The following is a 22,107-nucleotide window of genomic DNA, read 5'->3' as shown; positions in this document are numbered from 1 at the left end:
CATCGAAGACGATCATGTAATCGCCCAGCCCTCTACATGTAATGGTGGCGATTTGGTAAAAATGGTCAACATTTTGCATAGATTATGTTTTACAGACCATCTTAAAGCTGCTTTCTGACCATCTCTTATGAATGCGCCGTTTTGTGGGCAGTCTTATATTACGTTTGTACATGCCAAAGTCCTCCTCCAGGCCAAGTCTATTTCAACTGCGTCTTCTCCCCGTCAGCACTCAGGCGAAAGGCAGGGTACACCCTGGATGAGTCGCTAGCTCATAGCGGGGCCAACACAGATAGACAGACAACATTCACACTCATTCACACACTAGGGCCAATTTAGTGTTGCAATCAACCTATACTCATGTGTATGTAGCGGACTCGCGCAAAGCTTTTGGGGTAAACCTCTACTATATATCTGACGTAACTATGGTAAAATATGTCACTAAAGTCTCAAACGTTTAGAAGATTGTTTTATGAATATCACCACCATACCTCCATGGTTGGATTTCAAATGTTTGCTACTTACAGGAATACACAAGCAGGTACCATATGGTAAGAAAAGTTGGTTTTGCGTAATAGGGCCCCCTTTTTTACTAAAGACCACTGTAGTTATGGACTCTGAAAGAGTGTTTTAGCTCCTGCAATGCCTGCCTGCACAGTGATTTTTCAAAAGCTTAGTGGAAGAGGATGAAACTTCCCTCAGAGAGCATCAAAACAGACTTACAAGCTGAATTTTCTTACAAAGACTGTTTGTGTTGTATAATGCTTTGCTTGACACAAGAGGGTGTTAAAATACATCACAGACTGTGTTGTCTGATGTACTATAAAAAGACTTCCCTAAACACATAATTAAAAGTGGCCCTCTGCTTTGTTTTTGTTTTCACAAAGAGTCAGCCTTTTTTATGCTTGGGTCACAGTTAAAAACATGTTTAAAAATGTGAGACACGGTGCCGACTGCCTTTGAAAATATCAAAAAAATAATTTTGACATTAAAATGTTCCTCTTTCATTTTCAAATAAATGTTTTTATTTTTTATTTTAAAGGCACACACACACATTTTATACAGTGCATCCGGAAAGTATTCACAGTGCTTCACTTTTTCCAATTTTTTTTTATGTTACAGCTTTATTACAAAACAGAATAAATTCATTTTTGTCCTCAACATTTTACACACATCAATCCATCCATCCATTTTTCTACCGCCTGTCCCTCTCTGGGTCACGGGGGTGGCTAGAATCTATCTCAGCTGCTAAATACCCCATAATGACAATGTAAAAAAATTTTTTTTGAAATTTTTGCAAATTAATACAAAACTATAAACTAAGAAATCACATGTACATAAGCCTTTGCTATAAAGCGCAAAAGTGAGATCAGAGGCATCCTGATTCAACTGATCATCCTTGAGATGTTCCTACAGCTTAATGGACTCCACCTGTGGTAAATTCAGTTGGTTGGACATGAATTGGAAAGTCACACACCTGTCTATATACAAGGTCCCACACTTGACAGTGCATGGTAGAGCACAAACCAAGAATTAAGTTGAAGGAATTGTTTGTAGACCTCCGAGACAGGATTGTCTCCAGGCACCAATCCTGGGAAGGGTACAGAAAAATATCTGCTACCCCGAAGGTCCCAATGAGCACAGTGATTTCCATCATCCGTAAATGGAAAAGTTTGGAACCACCAGGACTCTTCCTAGAGCTGGTCAGCCATCTAAACTAAGCGATCAGGGGGAAGGACCAATAACTTGATGGTCACTCTGTCAGAGCTACAGCGTTGCTCTGTGGAGAGGAGAACCTTCCAGAACGACAACCTTCCACTAATCAGGCCTGTATGGTAGAGTGGCCAGACAGAAGCCATTACTTTGTACAAGTTTGCCAAAATACACCTGCAAGAAACAAAATCTTCTCTGGTCTGATGAGACAAAGATTAACCTTTTTGACGTGAATGCCAGGCGTCATGTTTGTAGGAAACCAGGCACCACTCATCACCAGGCCAATACCATCCCTACATTAAAGCATGGTGGTGGCAGCATCCTGCTGCGGGGATGTTTTTTAGCAGCAGGAAATAGTAGACTAGTTAGGATAGAGGGAAAGATCAATGCAGCAATGTACAGAGACATCCTGGGTGAAAACCTGCTCCAGAGCGCTTTTGAACGCAGACTGGGGCGACAGTTCATCTTTCAGCAGGACAACGACCCTAAACACACAACCAAGATATCAAAGGAATGGCTTCAGGACAACTCTGTAAATGTCCTTGAGTGGCCCAGCCAGAGCCCAGGCTTGGATTTTGATTGTACATCTTTGGAAAGCTCTGAAAATGGCTTTGCACCGACGCTTCTCATCCAACCTGATGGAGCTTGAGAGGTACTTCAAAGAGAAATGTGCGAAACTGCCCGAAGATAGTTGTGCCAAGGTTGTGGCATCGTATTCAAAAAGACTGTAATTGCTGACTAGGGTGCTTTAACAAAGTCTTGAGCAAAGACTGTAAATACTTATGTATATGTGATTTTTATTATTTTTTAAATACATTTGCAAACATTAAAAAAACAACAACAACTTTTTCCCATTGTCATTATGGGGTATTGTGTGTCAATATTTGATGACAAAAATATTTTTTGGATTTTGGACAGCTTCTTATAAGTTAGTTTCAACTAGTGCTGGGTGATATGAACACAAATATATATCCCAGTAGGTCATGTTGTATTCCAAACACAATATCTAATCACACTTTTGTATTTGGAATCCTTTTTCATTTAATTTCATTTATATATTTCTTAGGACAATGTACAATTACATTATGCATAAAAGCAGAAATGCTTGTACCAGACTATAGCTTAGTAGCTATATTGTATATCTATATTGTAATGCATCATCCAAATATCATACATACAGCATACATGTTTTTTAAATGTGACTTTATCATTTATTTAAAGTACCGTCTGGGTTTATTTGGAAGTGAAATCACTGTTTCAGTTTTTTTTGAGTGAAATTTGCCAGTGGGCACACCAGTCCGAGTCTCCTCAGTCGACTTAGCACTGATGTATACATTGACTGTATAACACCCCAAACCACCTTTCAGGTAAAACATGGTTGAGGTAAAGGAGCATGAGCGCTCAAAATAAATTGCTCGATTAATCTGCATTTATACATGCTTAATGTGATAATGTTCTGTGATTAATCTCATGAGTTAATGTGTTAATTTGACAGCTCTAGTCGGTACATATGAATTTGGAGAAGATGGCACTGTAATGTATTGATGTCTGCAGGACTGCTTGTTATAGTCAGCGCTTTTGGACGATCTCTCTTTTAGGCTCGTTTGGTGTTTTTCTTTTCATCACGTCGTGGTTTTAAAGGTGACTTTAGTACTTTGTGGTATTTTCTGTAATATTTTTTATGTTGTGTCTTAAAGGGATAGAAAAGAATAGACATGTCAAGTCACTAGTAATGGAACACAATGTGCTCTTAATTTGAGGTACTACTGTACACTTGTGATGTTTGTTTTCAACACAACATGGTGAGAGAAGTTACTCTCAGGTCATAGACTAAACACTAGAGTTGGGGCATTGCGGGATCTGCTTTTTACGCAAGAACCGTCTGTGCTACGGCTCTGACACTACACCCCCGGAGCTGGAAAATCGTCAGGTTGCCAGACTAAACCCCCCCAACCCTACTCTTGCTGGCTTTACTTGAGAACACCCGAGTCGTGTCATGATGTCACCTTCCATCCTGTTGGAAAGGTCTGCGCCTTGCCAGACACTGAAGTGGTAGCATATGCTGCTGATGCGGCTGTTCTAAATGTACAAAAGGTCCAGATGGTTCTCCTAAATGTGGCGTGAGCGAGGTGATAAAAGAAGAAAGCTACACCTTTTCCAACCACCAGATTTAGCCCTACGGTCAAAAAAATCCAATATTGGAATCAAGGTTTTTAGGAGGTGGAGGGTAAATACTGCATGTCTTTTAGAGTTTGATTGTTTTGCATGACCATCGAAATGTCTTTGAAGGAGCACAAAAAGAGCTTGTGCCACATGGAGGTCAAACGAACTCATCATCATTTCTACTTTTAAATGCTTCTGCTTTGCTACAGTTGAAGTCTTGCTTTTTTGGAATTCTCAGAGGGCTGTCACCCGGTCGAGCCAATTTGGCCTGCTTTAATTAGCGAGCGCAGGAAGTTGTCTGAGTGGCCTCCATGTTATCTCCCAGGCTTCTTAATTCCTCTGCTGCAGGGATGACTGCAGGCCAGCGTGGTGAAATACATGTTTTTTGCGGTTTGCATTGAACAGATTTTGAATGCATCGAACAACCTAAATACAATTACATTCTATTAAATACATTTGATATCATAATTTTAAGTATGAAAATAGCACAGACATCTTTTTTTTCCTGTATTTAGTTGTAATGAATTACTCCCATCTGAGGATAAATGCAAGCTTTAAGCGCCGTCTCCAGCTCAAGTTCTTTATCTGAACAAATCATCGTGGCGCTTGTGGGTCTTCCACTCTCTATGTTTGGTGGCTCACTCGACACGCTGCTATCGATTACCCTCGCTGATTTAATCTCCCTCCTCTGTTTCGCCATCGAGAACTACTCCATCTCAAGCGCTGACAGCTGTATCAACACACACTCAGGAAGCAGGGAGGACGTGGTGGAAGGGGGAATTAAAATGGGAAGAAGGACATTTCCCAGTGCTTGTGAGAGCACATTTAAGTAAACCATCAAAAATAGAGCCATGCCTACAAATCCAGAGATACTCTTTCCTCACCTTAATGGCAAATTGTGATTTAATTTAATTGTATTTATTTGAATTATATTACATTTGATTGTATGTAATTATATTTAATTTAATTGTACTTAATTGATTTACTCATCTTATTCCCTGAAGTGACATTCTCTTGAATGAACGAAAAGTCATTCTCACACTGCCAAGTGCATATCAAAGCAACAGATGGCGCTCTAAACTCCAAGTGGAGGGCATTTTATCAAATCAGCATCAGGAAGAAAGTGATGAATAGAGGGGGAAAAAATTGTAAACTGATTGATTAATTACTGTTCATTACTACACTTAGGGTTTAAGATTAAAATAGAGCGAGCTACACAGCGTGTGCAAACTATACAATTGTGTTTACTATTAGTGAGCGTGTTGCGTGTGATCTGCTGGTGCAAATAATAGAAAGTGCAAGAGTGGTGAAAACCGCCCTATATACAGTAAATGAGGTTTTGGGGATAAAACCAGTATCAAGTGCGCATGGAAACACTAATTTCCATCCACATTCATGTTATCTGTTACCCTTGGGGGGGTTTGCAATGTTGAACAAGGAGCACACATTTGTGATATATAACACATTTTCTGCAATATAGAATCGCAATCTAGACAACAGAAACTATTTTTAGCATGCTGACGATGCGCTCTGCGGAAAGGCGGTCAACTATAGCAACTCTGCATCAATTTAACGTGTTTTAATCAGCCCCTTAAGTCATCCAGCAATTGTAAAATGATGAAATTATATTGCTGAATAGACGATATGTCTAACATATTCATTTTTGACAGTCCATATATATTGACAAGCATATAGATGGAGCTGCAGTGTGATCGAGTCATTTCTTATATCTATTTCTTTGCAACTGCACGTCCTTTCTAGACGTACTAAATATAGACGCAAAACCGTGGCGGAAGAACAACTTCAGTCTTGCTAAATCACACGGCGTGTGCTGAGTGATTGAAGTTGCATCCTCTCCTCCCAGTATCAGGCATTTGAAATGTCTTTGAAAATGCACAAAAAGGGTTTTTAAACAGTCAATTTCACATCAAATTATCACTTCAGCGTTTTTTTACTATCAAACAAAAAAAACGATCTAAACAAAATTTGTTGAACGCTCGCCTCAGCCACAGATACTAGCTGTTCCTCTTCCCTTAACGCCGCTGGGTTGCAGGACATGGAGACGATCAGGAGCACCGAAACAAGCTGGCTTATTTGTTGTCTCCTACCTCCGCTTTCCGAGCCACAACGTTGACGGCTGTCTACTTTGCTGCTAATCATATTTGGATGATTACAATCTGAACCGTGTTAGTTCCAAACCAGTTGTAGTTCTAGAGTATTTATTAGTTGGCAGCGAGAAGATATATTTTTGGGCGTGAATGTAAACAGAGGTCACAACACCAAAAGTATATCACCTGAGGGGGCGTGACTACAGGGTAGAGTTGCTGGATGGGAAATGTTTTCTGAGTTCTTTGCATGCATGTTATATAATTTTACACTACATTTTCAATGATAATAATGTTAGTATATTATGTACCTAAAAAACTAAAAGTTATCTGATACATTACCTGGTGCATGTCAGTGTCAAAAAGACAGCCAAAAGAGGTTGGTAGATGAGAATCAAATCAACATTTTATATACACACTGCAAGTATATATATGATGCAGTAACAGACACGTTCATAACAATATGAAATATGTACAATATTTAACGTATTTTGGTCATTTTAAGCAATACCAGAACCTCTTTCGTTGGCGCATTTATATCCGTTTCTGTAGCAGCACACTTCCGACATCTGGCAACAAATGTGTGTTCCTTCTTTCAGAAACACAGGCAAGTGTGTTCCAATCATAGGAGACTTGGTAACAGACAACCGAGAGGACTATTTGTGGACAAATGAGGATTATTTTAGATTTAGACTTCCTTTGTCATTCAAATTTGAACTTTACAGTACAGATAAGAACAACATTTTGTGGAATTAGCTCGTTGTAGTGCAGGATAAAAGAGCGATAAGGTGCAGAGTGTTTGTATTTGCAAAAGAAGATGCAGATATAAATAGATTTACTGTACAGATAAATATATTCCACTTTTGCATATGCAGCCACATTTACGGATGTATGTTATATTGTCTTTATAGTCCAGCGAGTTAATCCGTTTTATTGGGGAGGGGGGATTGAGGGGATTATTATGATGCGTTCAAGAGTCTTATGGCCTTAGGGAAGAAGCTGTTACAGAACCTGGAGGTTCTTTTACGGAGGCTGCGGAACCTCTTACTGGAGTTATGTTTTGGAAGCTGAATATATGGAGGATTAACTACTGTTTATAGAAGCAAGCACAAAGACAGAGTGAAACGTTGGGGCAGACGTAAGCCGAGAGAGTGAGGTCAGTGTGACTTGGTCATGCTGCAAATGTGGAACTTTGAGCCAGGCTCTGCCGAATTAATAGTGTACTTACCCAAATCAACTGGAAACGTCCCCAGGGCAGCTTGACCAAACAGACAACTGTCCATCGAGTAAGTCACTTTATATTATTAACACTGTCAAGCTAGCTGTGTACAAACAAAACATGAAATGTGGGTTAATACTTTATAGATACTGTAATATAATTGTTCATGTTTTTCAGTCAGTACAGATTGTTGTGGAATCTCATTGTGTTTGCATTAAAAAGTTAAAGTACCAATGATTGTCACACACACACTAGGTGTGGCGAAATTATTCTCTGTATCCGACCCATCACCCTTGATCACCCACTGGGAGGTGAGGGGAGTAGTGAGCAGCAGCGGTGGCTGCGCCCGGGAATCATTTTTGGTGATTTAACCAACAATTCCAACCCTTGATGCTGAGTGCCAAGCGGGGAGGTAATGGGTCCCATTTTTATAGTCTTTGGTATGACTCGGACGGGGTTTTAACTCATGACCTACCGATCTCAGGTCGGACACTCTATCCACTAGGCCAGTGGACCCCAACCTTTTTATAGCTGCGGACCGGTCAACGCTTGAAAATTTGTCCCACGGACAATATATAGTGTATATATTGTGTTTTTTATGTTGATTTAATAAAAAAAAAATATAAATAATAAAAATTATATATATTTTTTTTATTTTTATTTCTTGTGCGGACCGGTACCAATCGGTCCGCGGACCGGTATCGGGCCGTGGCCCTGTGGTTGGGGACCACTGCACTAGGCCACTGAGCAGGTGGTTACAAACTAGCTTATGGCTAATGCCATAGCTTAGTGATGTGTTCCTACGCTAGTAAAACAGTTCCTTAGTATTCATTCCTACAATATCAATGTTGCTACAGCTTGGTTATTTTACAGGTTACGGAATGTAATTGAAGTATTGTTGGCGGTTTGTAGATGCATTTTTAAAGTGATTTAGAGGCAGAATGCATTGTTCTCATTAGCTGCATTACTTAGCCACATAGAACATTCCAATTATTACAAGTGAGAATGCAAAAAAAGAAAAACCTTTTGTCTTCTTGTCTCATAAGGATTGTGAACGAAAGACAAAAGTCCCGAAACAGTGCAATTCCCCTTTAAGAAGCGCAGTCCTCTGCACCCAAGTTTAGTAGATCAGCTTTGCAAGTTTGCATGTGTTTTTTAATACACCCAAACCTTTATTGAATCTGGTCAGGTCAGGTCAGGTATAATGTAGAGCAAAAAAAACAGTCAACAAAACTATTTTTTTCTAAGAATTAGCTTTCCCCAAAATGGCTTGGATATACTTTTGTAGAAAGGGTTTACCAGAAATACTAAAAGTTGGACAGGCGACCTTGTCCATTGCGACTGCGGCCAGCTGGTTCCGTCAGGCTGTCAGGCAGCGACTGTGTCAGAGCAGCTACATTTTATTCTGTTGCTTTAATAAGACTCATTAATATCCTGCATGTGTCAAGAGCAGCTTCTGATGACGCCCCCTCCGGGCTGTAATACTTTGGCCATCAAGCAAAGACTCAACAGTACACTGGATTCTGTCTTATCAAAGTCTCCCTGGTTACTTTGCAGCTTTGTTTTAATCTGCCACCAGTGTGTGAATGTGTGTGTCACATGTCGCAGTTAGCCTATAACAAGATGGCTTGTGTTATCAAAAAGGATCGTAACTCAAAGGTTTATTGCCGTGTTGACTCATTTTAATATCCTCTGGTGATAAATCTGATCCTGGCTCAATGTGCAGTAGGAAGCAATAACAGGTCTTCTCAACTGAACATGGTGCATGGATGGTGTTTCTTTTTCAATGTTTTGATTTACCCAAATACAGCGGAATCTGTAAGATTGGACACAGTCCGTTCCAAGAGGCTTGTTCAGATTTTGACTTTTTTCCCCGATAACTGAAATTATCTGTTGTGGGATCAAAGTGTCATCATAAAATCAATCAATCAGTCAATCAAAGTTTATTTGTATAGCCCAGGGGTCGGCAACCTTTACCACTCAAAGAGCCATTTCGACAAGTTTCACAAATTAAAGAAAACAATGGGAGCCACATAACTTTTTCGAAAATTTAAAATTAAATAACACTGCTTTTTTTGCTTTGTGCTATGTTTTAACCAGGGGTCTCAAACACACGCCCCGGCCCGCACCTTATTATGACAACCTAATGTTAACGCGGCCCGCGAGGTTTATATGAATGGCGATTGACAGCGTCATACTTGCCAACGTTCCCAATTTTTCCGGGGGACTCCTGAAGGTGCAAGGCTTGATAGCACTGCTTTTAGCACCCTCTACAGTCTGCAAATATAGCGCACCTGCTCGGTCACACATGTTGAATGCAGCTTCTGTTTGCACACTAGTGTTGTGTCGTTCGCGAACGATTCGTTCGAAAGAACAAATCTTTTGAGTGAACGTACTGAACCGAATCACTTCATGAACTTATTCATTCCTTTCTCAGTTCAGTTGAGCTCCGCCGCGACCATGCCGGTATGAGTGGAACTGGCGCATTCTGTGACTCACTGAACCCTCGACGTCGGCGAACGACGCAGCCAATGAGAGGGCGGGGGGAGGGACTGAGCGAACGATTCGTTCACCGCGGATTAACGACATGAATCACTCAGTGAACGTCAACGCTCTCGCTCTCTGCTCTGCTTGCCCCAATGCCGCGAGTGATTCTCCCCCCGTCGCGGGGATATGTTTCATGCCATTGGCATCCGTTCTCCATTCATTCTCCAAGCTAACGGCTAATGTTGACTCAAGCCCCATGAAAACAAACACACGTCCCCATTATCTCAACACATAAAGTTAAAGAAAATCCGTGCAGGCTGAGCAGCAGCGACGCGAGGGGGAGGGGCGGAGGGTAACGTGTAGGGCAGGCTGTTTTGAGAAGATTTAAAATAAAAATAATAGCCTATGTATGTACACATACATAGGCTATTATTTACACAGTTATTGTAACAAAAATAAATTTCTCCTTGGGGATCAATTCTGATTCATATTATTATTATTATTATTATCCATTCTACTGCAACTGTTGTTGTTGTTGTTTAATAGCTATCATCATCATTATAATAATGCTGATTTGCAATTAAACTGTACTGCTGCTGCAGAAGTGATTCGGTACACGTACTGAACTGGCCACAGTGTGGCGTTGTCAGTCACTGATTCTAGTGATCCGTACTGTCAAAAGAACTGCAGAAGAGATTCGGTACACGTACTGAACTGGCCACCGTGTGGCGTTGTCAGTCACTGATTCTAGTGATCCGTACTGTCAAAAGAACTGCAGAAGAGATTCGGTACACGTACTGAACTGGCCACCGTGTGGCGTTGTCAGTCACTGATTCTAGTGATCCGTACTGTCAAAAGAACTGCAGAAGAGATGATGTGTGGGGGGGTTTGGAGTCAGGGCTGCATGGCATTCTGGGTATTTGTTGTGTTGTGTTTATGTTGTGTTACGGTGCGCAGGTTCTCCAGAAATGGGTTTGTCATTCTTTTTTGGTGTGGGTTCACAGTGTGGCGCATATTTGTAACGTAACAGTTTTATACCGCAACCGTCAGTGTAAACTATGTGGCTGTTGACCAAGTATGCCTTGCTGTCTCCTACGTGTACGAGTCCAAGCTCAATACAACATGGGACCGGCCTGGCATGCTGTTTGTACAACCTATAGAGGACAATAAATGCAGAGCTATCAGGGTATGCCCTTAATTCAGTTGTTAAGGTGAAAATATTTTCCTCGAGGGATTTCTAGGAGAGGCACGGAGATCGTAAGTAAGCTGCTGGGAAAATCGGGAGGGTCGGCAAGTATGCCGCTAAGCTGCATTAGAGTGGTCAAAGAGCCGCATGCGGCTCCGGAGCCGCGGGTTGCCGACCCCTGGCATAGCCCTAAATCACGAGTGTCTCAAAGGGCTGCACAAGCCACAACGGCTCAGATCCCACATCAGGGCAAGAAAAAACTCAACCCAATGGGATTACAATGAGAAACCTTGGAGGGGACCGCAGATGTGCGACCTTTTACCTTGTTGATGAATGTGTAACATGTGACATTTCACTGTTTAACCTTCAACAAAGTCTAATATTTTTTAAAATTTAGATTCAACTGTAGTTTGTGCACACCTTTCTTTGCGCCTCATTTTAGGGTAGCTTTTTTAACAGGTGTCTCTGTAGGCTTTCAGAACACCATTGTGGCAATGTTGTCGTTTCAGGTGACTGATAAGGTTTGATGTGGTAAAGCTTGATGGGTTTTTTACCCACTCTTCCCCGAATGTTTTTAGAACATTTGGTGCAAAAGCATGCAAAAATGTCTTTATTTCAATTTATATTAATTGGAAATTTAAGAAACAGGTGTTTAAGGATTTAAGTTCCTAAATTGAGGTACTACTGTATTTCGCACAAATGAACACATACCTCACATTTCAGCAAGCATTTTTATTACAGTATATGCTCTATAAAATACTTTAGAGCGGGGTTGACTAAACTTTTTGCCTCCAAGTGCCAAAGTGAAAATGTGCCAATGGGCAGTGGGCCAAACACAGCGATTTTAGGCGTACAGCTGCACAATCAGTGAGTAGTTTAAAGGCCAACTGAAACCCACTACTACCGACCACGCAGTCTGATAGTTTATATATCAATGATGAAATCTTAACATGAGGTGGTTCGGGCATCTGGTCAGGATGCCACCCGAACGCCTCCCTAGGGAGGTGTTTAGGGCACGTCCGACCGGTAGGAGGCCGCGGAGAAGACCCAGGACACGTTAGGAAGACTATGTCTTCCGGCTGGCCTGGGAACGCCTCGGGATCCCCCGGGAGGAGCTAGACGAAGTGGCTGGGCAGAGGGAAGTCTGGGTTTCCCTGCTTAGGCTGCTGCCCCCGCGACCCGACCTCGGATAAGCGGAAGAAGATGGATGGATGGATGGAAATCTTAACATTGCAACACATGCCAATACGGCCGGGTTAACTTATAAAGTGCAATTTTAAATTTCCCGCTAAACTTCCGGTTGAAAATGTCTATGTATGATGACGTATGCGCGTGACGTCAATCGTTGAAACGGAAGTATGCGGACACATTGAATCCAATACAAAAAACTCTGTTTTCATCTCAAAATTCCACAGTATTCTGGACATCTGTGTTGGTGAATATTTTGCAATTTGTTTAATGAACAATGAAGACTGCAAAGAAGAAAGTTGTAGGTGGGATCGGTGTATTAGCGGCGGACTACAGCAACACAACCAGGAGGACTGAGAGATGGATAGCAGATGCGCTAGCCGCCGAACTCACCTTAACTTCCTCCGTCTCCGGGCCGCCGACCGCATCTGTGATCGGGTGAAGTCCTTCGTCGCACCGTCGATCGCTGGAACGCAGGTGAGCACGGGTGTTGATGAGCAGATGAGGGCTGGCTGGCGTAGGTGGATAGCTAATGTTTTTAGCATAGCTCTGTGAGGTCCGGTTGCTAAGTTAGCTTCAATGGCGTCGTTAGCAACAGCATTGTTAACCTTCGCCAGGCTGGAAAGCATTAACCGTGTAGTTATAGGTCCATGGTTTAATAGTATTGTTGATTTTCTATCTATCCTTCCAGTCAGGGGTTTATTTCTTTTGTTTCTATATGCAGTTAAGCACGATGCTATCACGTTAGCTCCGTAGCTAAAGTGTTTCGCCGATGTATTGTCGTGGAGATAAAAGTCACTGTGAATGTCCATTTCGCGTTCTCGACTCTCATTTTCAAGAGGATATAGTATCCAAGGTGGTTTAAAATACAAATCCGTGATCCACAATAGAAAAAGGAGAGAGTGTGGAATCCAATGAGCCAGCTTGTACCTAAGTTACGGTCAGAGCGAAAAAAGATATGTCTTGCACTGCATTCTAGTCCTTCACTCTAACGTTCCTCATCCACGAATCTTTCATCGTCGCTCAAGTTAATGGGATAATCGTCGCTTTCTCTGTCCGAATTGCTCTAGCTGCATTGAAAACAATAGGGAAATGTGAGGAGCCTTTCAACCGTTGACGTCACGCTATTTCCGGTACAGGCAAGGCTTTTTTTTTATCAGCGACCAAAAGTTGCAACTTTATCGTCGATGTTCTCTACTAAATCCTTTCAGCAAAAATATGGCAATATCGCGAAATGAGCAAGTATGACACATAGAATGAATCTGCTATCCCCGTTTAAATAAAAAAAAATCATTTCAGTAGGCCTTTAATCCCATACACCATTATTTAAGGTAGTGGAGATCATCACGTTCGATAGATGCTAACTTGGTAGCCTTGCGGACATGCCATCAATAATTGTGTGAGCTTCAAAGAGTATGAATATGTATACATTTTTGGGAAGTCGCCCTTCGGCGGGCCAAACTAAATGAGTCAGTGGGCCGAATTTGACCCGCGTGCCCCACTTTGGGCACCCTTGCTTTTGAGTAGTTGGTGTACAACCTGTATAGGAGTAAATATTTACTAACCTTTGAAAAAGCCTCAACACACACCCATTGTTGTCAAAATAGCTGGCAGCCTCTAAATTATTTTCAGTGTCGTGTAATGTAAAATCCATACTACTTTACACGCTGTGCAATGCATTGACTACTCAAAGTTATATTCAAGTTTCATTCCTATATTACTTTCCCTTGGGAAGATATAATAAAATGCTTGCTGAAATGTGAGGGGTGTACTTTAGTGCGATACTGTAGTCTACCCTTTTTACATCAGAAATATTTGCAGGGAAGTGTTTTGCAGTTTCTTGAACGTAGAGCTAAAAAAAACCTCTACCCTTGCTTAGGCGCAATTTTGAGTTAAATTGATCAAATATTCACTTCATGTTGGCAACTGCTTTAGATAAACGAGGCAGCTGGTGGAGGCTGTAAATAATTTTAGGAAGGTTATTACTGCTGGCTGAGAGGTGCAAATCCCTCGAGTGTCACGTAGAAGGTGGATGGAGAGGAGAAGTGTCTTTTTTACCCCCCTCATGTCACCTGCTACTGTCAAGGTGATGTCACATCAGCATCACAGCATCATAAGCTTGTGTATGACAAATATATCAATGTCTGGCATCTTAAGAGTCTCACAGAGATCATGTGAATGTCTGGCAGGGCTGATTTCACACCATCTGGAACACCAGCATCCAAAGCCAAGACGATGATTGTCATCAAGGCGGCTATGTTGTTATTAGATTAACTGCATTGTTTACTGGCCAGATATCGGCAATTTCCCTTATACATTATATTAACCACATTGTCCAGTAGCCACACTATTGCTAATAATTAAAAGGTGTCAATTCATGCCAGTATGTTCACTTCCTGTGTTGAAATACTACCATTTATTGAAACAATTGCTTGAATTGAATTGTTTATTGAATGGATCCCCATTAGCTGACGCCAAGGCGACCGCTAGTCTTCCTGGGGTCCATATAGGAGAATACAAATTAAAAAATACAAAAAATACATACATTACCAAACATACAAAAGAAAAGTACAACATAAGATAACAAAGCTTGTTAAAAAGCTACCGGCTTGAATTGCCGGCATTGCTTTCATTACTATACCAGGGAGGGGAAAGGAATAGAGAACGTGTGCCAATAGATTGCTTATACAGTGATGCAATAAAAGGGAAAAACAAAAAAGAAGTGTCAAATACATGTAAAATATATTCGATTTAATAACATATTCATTTAAAATAATACATAAATTAAAATGAAAAAATAAAACATAAAATATATATATATATATATATATATATATATATATATATATTTCTACAACTCTTATTTTTTTGTGATAGAGTGATTGGAGCACATACTTGTTGGTCACAAAAAACATTCATGAAGTTTGGTTCTTTTATGAATGTATTATGGGTCTACTGAAAATGTGACCAAATCTGCTGGGTCAAAAGGTTACATACAGAAATGTTAATATTTGGTTACATGTCCCTTTGCAGGTTTCACTGCAATAAGGCGCTTTTGGTAGCCATCCACAAGCTTCTGGTTGAATTTTTGACCACTCCTCCTGACAAAATTGGTACATTTCAGCTAAATTTGTTGGTTTTCTGACATGGACTTGTTTCTTCAGCATTGTCCACACGTTTAAGTCAGGACTTTGGGAAGGCCATTCTAAAACCTTAATTCTAGCCTGATTTAGCCATTCCTTTACCACTTTTGCTGTGTGTTTGGGGTCATTGTCCTTTTGGGACACCAAACTGTACCCAAGACCCAACCTCCAGGCCGATGATTTTAGGTTGTCCTGCAGAATTTGGAGATAAACCTCCTTTTTCATTCTCATTTAAAGCACCAGTTCCATTGGCAGCAAAAAAGGTCCAGCGCATAATACTACCACCACCATGCTTGATGGTGTTCCTGGGATTAAAGGCCTCACCTTTTCTCCGCCAAACATATTGCTGGGTATTGTGGCCAAACAGTTCAATTTTTGTGTTATCTGACCACAGAACTTTCCTCCAGAAGGTCTTCTTTGTCCATGTGATGTCAGATGAAACAAAAATGTAGCTGTTTGGACACAATGCCCAGCAATATGTTTGGAAGAGAAAAGGTCAGGCCTTTAATCCCAGGAACACCATGCCCACCATCAAGCATGGTGGTGGTAGTATTATATTCTGGGCCTGTTTTGCTGCCAATGGAACTGGTGCTTTAAATGGGACAATGAAAAGGAGGATTACCTCCAAATTCTTCAGAACAACCTAAAATCATCAGCCTGGAGGTTGGGTCTTGGGCACAGTTGGGTGTTCCAACAGGACAATGACCCCAAACACACGTCAAAAGGGATAAAGGAATGGCTAAATCAGGCTAGAATTAAGGTTTTAGAATGGCCTTCCCAAAGTTCTGACTTAAACGTGTGGACAATGCTGAAGAAACAAGTCCATGTCGAAAACCAACAAATTTAGCTGAACCGCACCAATTTTGTCAAGAGGAGTGGTCAAAAATTAAACCGGAAGCTTGTGGATGACTACCAAAAGCGCCTTATTGCAGTGAAACTTGCCAAGGGACATGTAACCAAATATTAACATTGCTGTATGTATACTTTTGACACAGCAGATTTGGTCACATTTTCCGTAGACCCATAATAAATTCATAAAAGAACCAAACTTCATGAATGTTTTTTGTGACCAACAAGTTTGTGCTCCAATCACTCTATCACAAAAAAATAAGAGTTATAGAAAGTATTGGAAAATCAAGACAGCCATGACATTATGTTCTTTACAAGTGTATGTAAACTTTTGATCGCGACTGTATATAATAATAATAATACCTGGGATTTTTATAGCGCTTTTCTAAGTACCCATAGTTGCTTTACATTCTTGAACCCATCATTCATTCACACCTGGTGGTGGTAAGCTACTTTCGTAGCTACAGCTGCCCTGGGGTAGACTGACGGAAGCGTGGCTGCCAATTTGGCGCCTACGGCCCCTCCGACCACCACCTACCATTCATTTCACCGATGTGAGCGGCACCGGGGGCAAGGGTAAAGTGTCCTGCCCAAAGACACAACGGCAGCGATTTTTTGGATAGTAAGAGGCGGGGAGCGAACCTGCAACCCTCAGGTTTATGGCACGGTTGCTCTACCCACTACGCCATGCCGCCCCATATATACAGTGCATAGTATAATACAGTACATATATAATTATGTATAATTGTTTATTTAATAAATAATAAAATAAATGCAGCTGAGATAGGCTCCAGCACCCCCTGCGACCCCGTAAGGGACAAGCGGTAGGAAATGGATAGAATAAAATAAATACATATTATCCCAGTGCCAAAAGATGAAAACGTCAAATGATCAAGTGGCCAAAACGCCGCGCAGACATGGGCCTCCTGCATGTCAGCACATGGTGTGAGATGGAGGTTGTAGCCAACTTTCCACTCCAGCTGGATAACTGCTGAGAGGCTTTGTTCCTCTCGTAGTTCCAACAGTTGGTTAACCAGCACGACTTACACAGAAAAAAGAACAATTACCCGAAGCCTTCTTGTTTGACAATTTAGGCCCAATATGATTTTTTGTTTATTGCCAGGCAGCATATGATTAGGCCATTTATTTAAGGGAAAAAAATCATGGCTCTTAAGATGTTGGTTTTCGCTGGATTCCCATCCGCTCCAGGCCACCTCTCCTACAGTGGTCCTCTTCATGGCATCCTGAAAGGGACATCATCAATATTCCAGCCTCAGATGCAGCTGATGGTCAAATCAGCAGTTCACAAAGCATCACTGTCTCTTCCTCTGTCAAAGCATCTCTCTCATCACACTTCTGACACCAGATCTAAACAATTACTGCCCTCTGTTGGCCACATCCAGGACTACAGATAATAATATTTGTAAATAACTTTAGTTTTTCTGGTGCATTTTTTTTATTTGTAAAATGCTGTTTTTAGTGTGAAAACTTGTATTTAAAAAGTTTACTTTAACTGCAATGCATCACACAAAGGATTACGCAAAAACTTAAAACAGGTCTCCTTAATTTACTTCACTTTACTTCTAACCCGTTTCTCTGCTCACCTCACACTCTATTTATTCCCTCAGTGTAGGTATAGGAACTAAAAAGCAATATATTTTGACATTACAGTAAATATAGAGTAAAATTAGCCAACACTTTTGAAAAAGCAGTTTTTCTTTATTTTTATCAATGTGCTGAAATAGATACATATTTTATTGAATTGCATAATTTTCTTTTGAGTTTTGAGTTTAAGTCGCAATGGAATTATCACCGGCAGCACGGTTGCCCAGGGGTTAGTGCTGGTACCTCACAATAAGAACGTCTTGGGTTCGATCCCCGGGCTCGGGATCTTTCTGTGTAGAGTTTGCATGTTCTCCCCGTGACTGCGTGGGTTCCCTCCGGGTACTCCGGCTTCCTCCCACCTCCAAAGACATGCACCTGGGGATAGGTTGATTGGCAACACTAAATTGGCCGAGTGTGTGAATGTTGTCCGTCTTTCTGTGTTGGCCCTGCGATGAGGTGACGACTTGTCCAGGGTGTACGCCGCCTTCCGCCCAAATGCAGCTGGGATAAGCTCCAGTCACCCCCGTGACCCCAAGAGGGACAAGCAGTAGAACATGGATGGATGGATGGATGGAACTATCACCTTCTGGCACAGAACGACCTACTTTGGGAAAAAAATCATCTTGATAGTTTGGTATCTACTGCTCCATTACTGTCAGCACATACTGCTGATTGCAGAAATTGCCACTCATCACAATCTGGTTGGACAAACACGATTATGGCGCTCCCATTTTTCCCCACCCACGTTTGTTCTACTGAGTGCAATTATAGTCCAGCTTGTTTTCAGAAACGTATGTGTATTTTTTTCTCCCCCTAACCTTTTTTTTTCCTGTGTGTTTTTATCCCTCTTTTTTTGTCCTGTCTGATGTGGGCTAGGTTTAGTACTATAAATATTAAATACATTTAATTCAATTAATTTCAGCGTGTGTTGGACTCAGTTTGAACTGTGTAACATACACTACCGTTCAAAAGTTTGGGGTCACCCAAACAATTTTGTGGAATAGCCTTCATTTCTAAGAACAAGAATAGACTGTCGAGTTTCAGATGAAAGTTCTTTTTTTCTGGCCATTTTGAGCGTTTAATTGACCCCACAAATGTGATGCTCCAGAAACTCAATCAGGAAGGTCATTTTTGTAGCTTCTGTAACGAGCAAAACTGTTTTCAGATGTTTGAACATGATTGCACAAGGGTTTTCTAATCATCAATTAGCCTTCTGAGCCAAAGAGCAAACACATTGTACCATTAGAACACTGGAGTGATAGTTGCTGGAAATGGGCCTCTATATACCTATGTAGATATTACACCAAAAACCAGACATTTGCAGCTAGAATATTCATTTACCACATTAGCAATGTATAGAGTGTATTTCTTTAAAGTTAAGACTAGTTTAAAGTTATCTTCATTGAAAAGTACAGTGCTTTTCCTTAAAAAACAAGGACATTTCAAAGTGACCCCAAACTTTTGAATGGTAGTGTACTTGCTTATGTATTATGGATAACAATAATTTAGTTGCCTGACGTTTAGGCACAAGTGTCGTTTAGAAAAAGTAAATACAAATGTCTCATCATATAACTCAAATTGTTGTCTGTTTATAGGTCCAACTGGCTGAAGCCGTGCTGTGGCCGCCGAGTGGCCTTGTGGCAGGTCTGTCTGCTTAGTGCCGGCTTCAACTGTGTCCTGGTAGCCTGCGTCATCCTGGTGGTACTCTTCCTTTCGCTGGAGCTGCTCATTGACACTAAGCTCCTTCAATGTGAGTCATTGTTCATTTATTTACACTAGTTTTGACATTTTTTTTATGTCAAGGCACAGTCATATTCCTCAGTACATGATAGGATGGGGCAGGTCAACTGATAAAGAAGTATTGTACATTGATAAGGACTGTTGTGGTCCCCCTAAAAAGACAGGTCAATTGGAAGTTCTATATGACTGTATGTAAATTAAAGATACGGTGTGGAAAAAATTGGACGTTGCATCATTTTAATGCTACATTGGCTTTTGATAAAGAGAATACCACACTTAGGGCCTGATTTAAGAAGATCCAAATACCATTCTATAGAGTAGCGTGTACATGCGATCTACTAAGACTGCATGTGCAACTGAAAAGTGGTGCACAGCGCCTTATTTAAAAGAAGATTTTGCATGTACTATACGGGGCATCACCACAGAGACACTCTCATTTATTGCACATTCATTTTATCATGCTCCTACCTGTTTTCAAACATGCAGGAGACATTTATCATTTTTAATGCAGCGCATCTACATTGGCAGCACAAATTATTAGAGATGTCCGATAATGGCTTGCTTGCCGATATCCGATAATCCGATATTGTCCAACTCTTAATTACCGATTCCGATATCAACCAATACTGATATATACAGTCGTGGAATTCACACATTATTATGCATAATTTTGTTGTGATGCCCCGCTGGATGCATTAAACAATGTAACAAGGTTTTCCAAAATAAATCAACTCAAGTTATGGAAAAAAAATGCCAACATGGCACTGCCATATTTATTATTGAAGTCACAAAGTGCATTATTTTTTTTAACATGCCTCAAAACAGCAGCTTGGAATTTGGGACATGCTCTGAGAGAGCATGAGGAGGTTGAGGTGGGCGGGGCTGGGGGAGGAGCGGGGTTTACGTGTGTGTGTGGGGGGGGGGGGGGTAGGGGGTAGCGGGGGTGTATATTGTAGCGTCCCGGAAGAGTTAGTGCTGCAAGGGGTTCTGGGTATTTGTTCTGTTGTGTTTATGTTGTGTTACGGTGCGGATGTTCTCCCGAAATGTGTTTGTCATTCTTGTTTGGTGTGGGTTCACAGTGTGGCGCATATTTGTAACAGTGTTAAAGTTGTTTATACGGCCACCCTCAGTGTGACCTGTATGGCTGTTGACCAAGTATGCATGGCATTCACTTGTGTGTGTGAAAAGCCGTAGTTATTATGTGGCTGGGCCGTCACGCAAAGGAAGTGCCTTTAAGGTTTATTGGCGCTCTGTACTTCTCTTTACATCCGTGTACACAGCGACGTTTTTAAAAAGTCATAAATTTAACTTTTTGAAACCGATACCGATAATTTTGAAACCAATACCGATAATACATTTTAAAGCATTTATCACCCGATAATATCGGCAGTCCGATATTATCGGACATCCCTACTAATTATTTATTTTTTCACCGCTAAAGGTGCATGGGAGGTTGGCTGCACTACTGTGCTCAAGACGCCAAAAATACATCAAGAAGTTTATATCATGTTGAATATATGTTAGTAATATCTATTCTATGTGAAAAAACGAATGTCATTTAAAAAATACCAAAGGACACCAAAACGCATCAATTGAATTTGTTTTAATCAGCGCCTTAGGTCATTTAGCAGCTATGAAATTATAAAAGGATGTTTCTGAATAGACAATGTGTCTGATATTTCTTATTTCTGACCGTCCAAATATGTTGAAACATACACGAAGGTCTGAGGATTTTCTGTCCATTGTCTGTCTTTGCAGCGGGAGCACTCTTCTCTCACAGCCATGTGTGGAACTGTGTCAGTTTGTGTGTCCTTTTCAAACGTGTTACATAAAATGTAGTGCTTCCAAAACGGTGATGAGTGTTGATAAATCACATTGCTCGTGCTGTATAATATAATCATTTTCTCCTCCCGGTATTGTGTGTGTTTTGATGATCAGCATATATTCTGCATATTAATGAACGCCTTATTCTGCTTAACAGGTGCAATCAACTTTGCACACATTTAGATGATCCGCTTTGTGTGTGCTATCAAGTTTGCATGCACCTGTTTTAGTACCCGCAAACCTTTAGTAAATCAGGCCCTTACTGTGTACTTTAGAGATTTAGCATATTGGTGGACCAACCAGGTCAACTCTCATGCTAATTTGAAGGCTAACACTGTTTGTATGAGCATGTACAACACTAAAAATGTCGTATTAATTCCACAAAGAGTAGAATTGTAAGCATTTAGCATGCACTTACTGTATGCACATTATGGTATTGCCCACCACAGGATGCCAATGCTTGATGAAAACAAATGCAAAGGCGCACTAACGAAGGCGACGTTTTGTCAATGGCAACAGGCACACATCTCCATTGATTAGCGGCCAGCTTTAATGATACCCAAGTCTACAGGGAATGTACTAAAAGATAAGCGGTGACACTGGAGCAAAGATGGCCCCATGATGGACACAGTGTCCAGGCTGCAAATGTTATTTTTTAGTTTGTGTTTTGTTTTTTGCAGTTGCCAATGCTTTCCAGTTTGCCAGCATCATCCATTGGATCAGTCTTATCATCCTGTCACTTTTCTTTTCAGAGGTAAGATGTGATTTAAGTACATTTTAAATCTTAAAGAAACACTGTGTTTGATCTGCTAATTAGAAAATAATTGTACAAACAGGTTAGCTAGATAGCTTACCTGAGCTGCTGAATTACATATTACTGTGTAAGAT

The 22,107-nt window shown here is 40.9% G+C and overlaps 1 protein-coding gene across 4 annotated transcripts in view; it reads left to right on the top strand.

The window, feature by feature from the left end:
* The window catches only part of LOC133632498 (transmembrane protein 266-like), a 125,273-nt gene that overhangs the window by 80,015 nt on the left and 23,151 nt on the right, over nucleotides 1-22,107 (top strand). For all 4 annotated transcript variants that reach the window (XM_062024972.1, XM_062024964.1, XM_062024955.1 and 1 more), the window contains exons 4-5: nucleotides 19,251-19,405; nucleotides 21,900-21,973. In XM_062024972.1, the coding sequence (XP_061880956.1) occupies nucleotides 19,251-19,405; nucleotides 21,900-21,973 (229 nt within the window). The remainder of the gene's footprint in view (nucleotides 1-19,250; nucleotides 19,406-21,899; nucleotides 21,974-22,107) is intronic.

This window comes from Entelurus aequoreus, linkage group LG02 (assembly GCF_033978785.1).
Source record: "Entelurus aequoreus isolate RoL-2023_Sb linkage group LG02, RoL_Eaeq_v1.1, whole genome shotgun sequence".
In the NCBI taxonomy this organism is placed as follows: Eukaryota; Metazoa; Chordata; class Actinopteri; order Syngnathiformes; family Syngnathidae; genus Entelurus; species Entelurus aequoreus.
The sequence above is the reverse complement of the archived record's forward strand: the minus strand, read 5'-3'. Positions and strand labels throughout refer to the sequence as shown.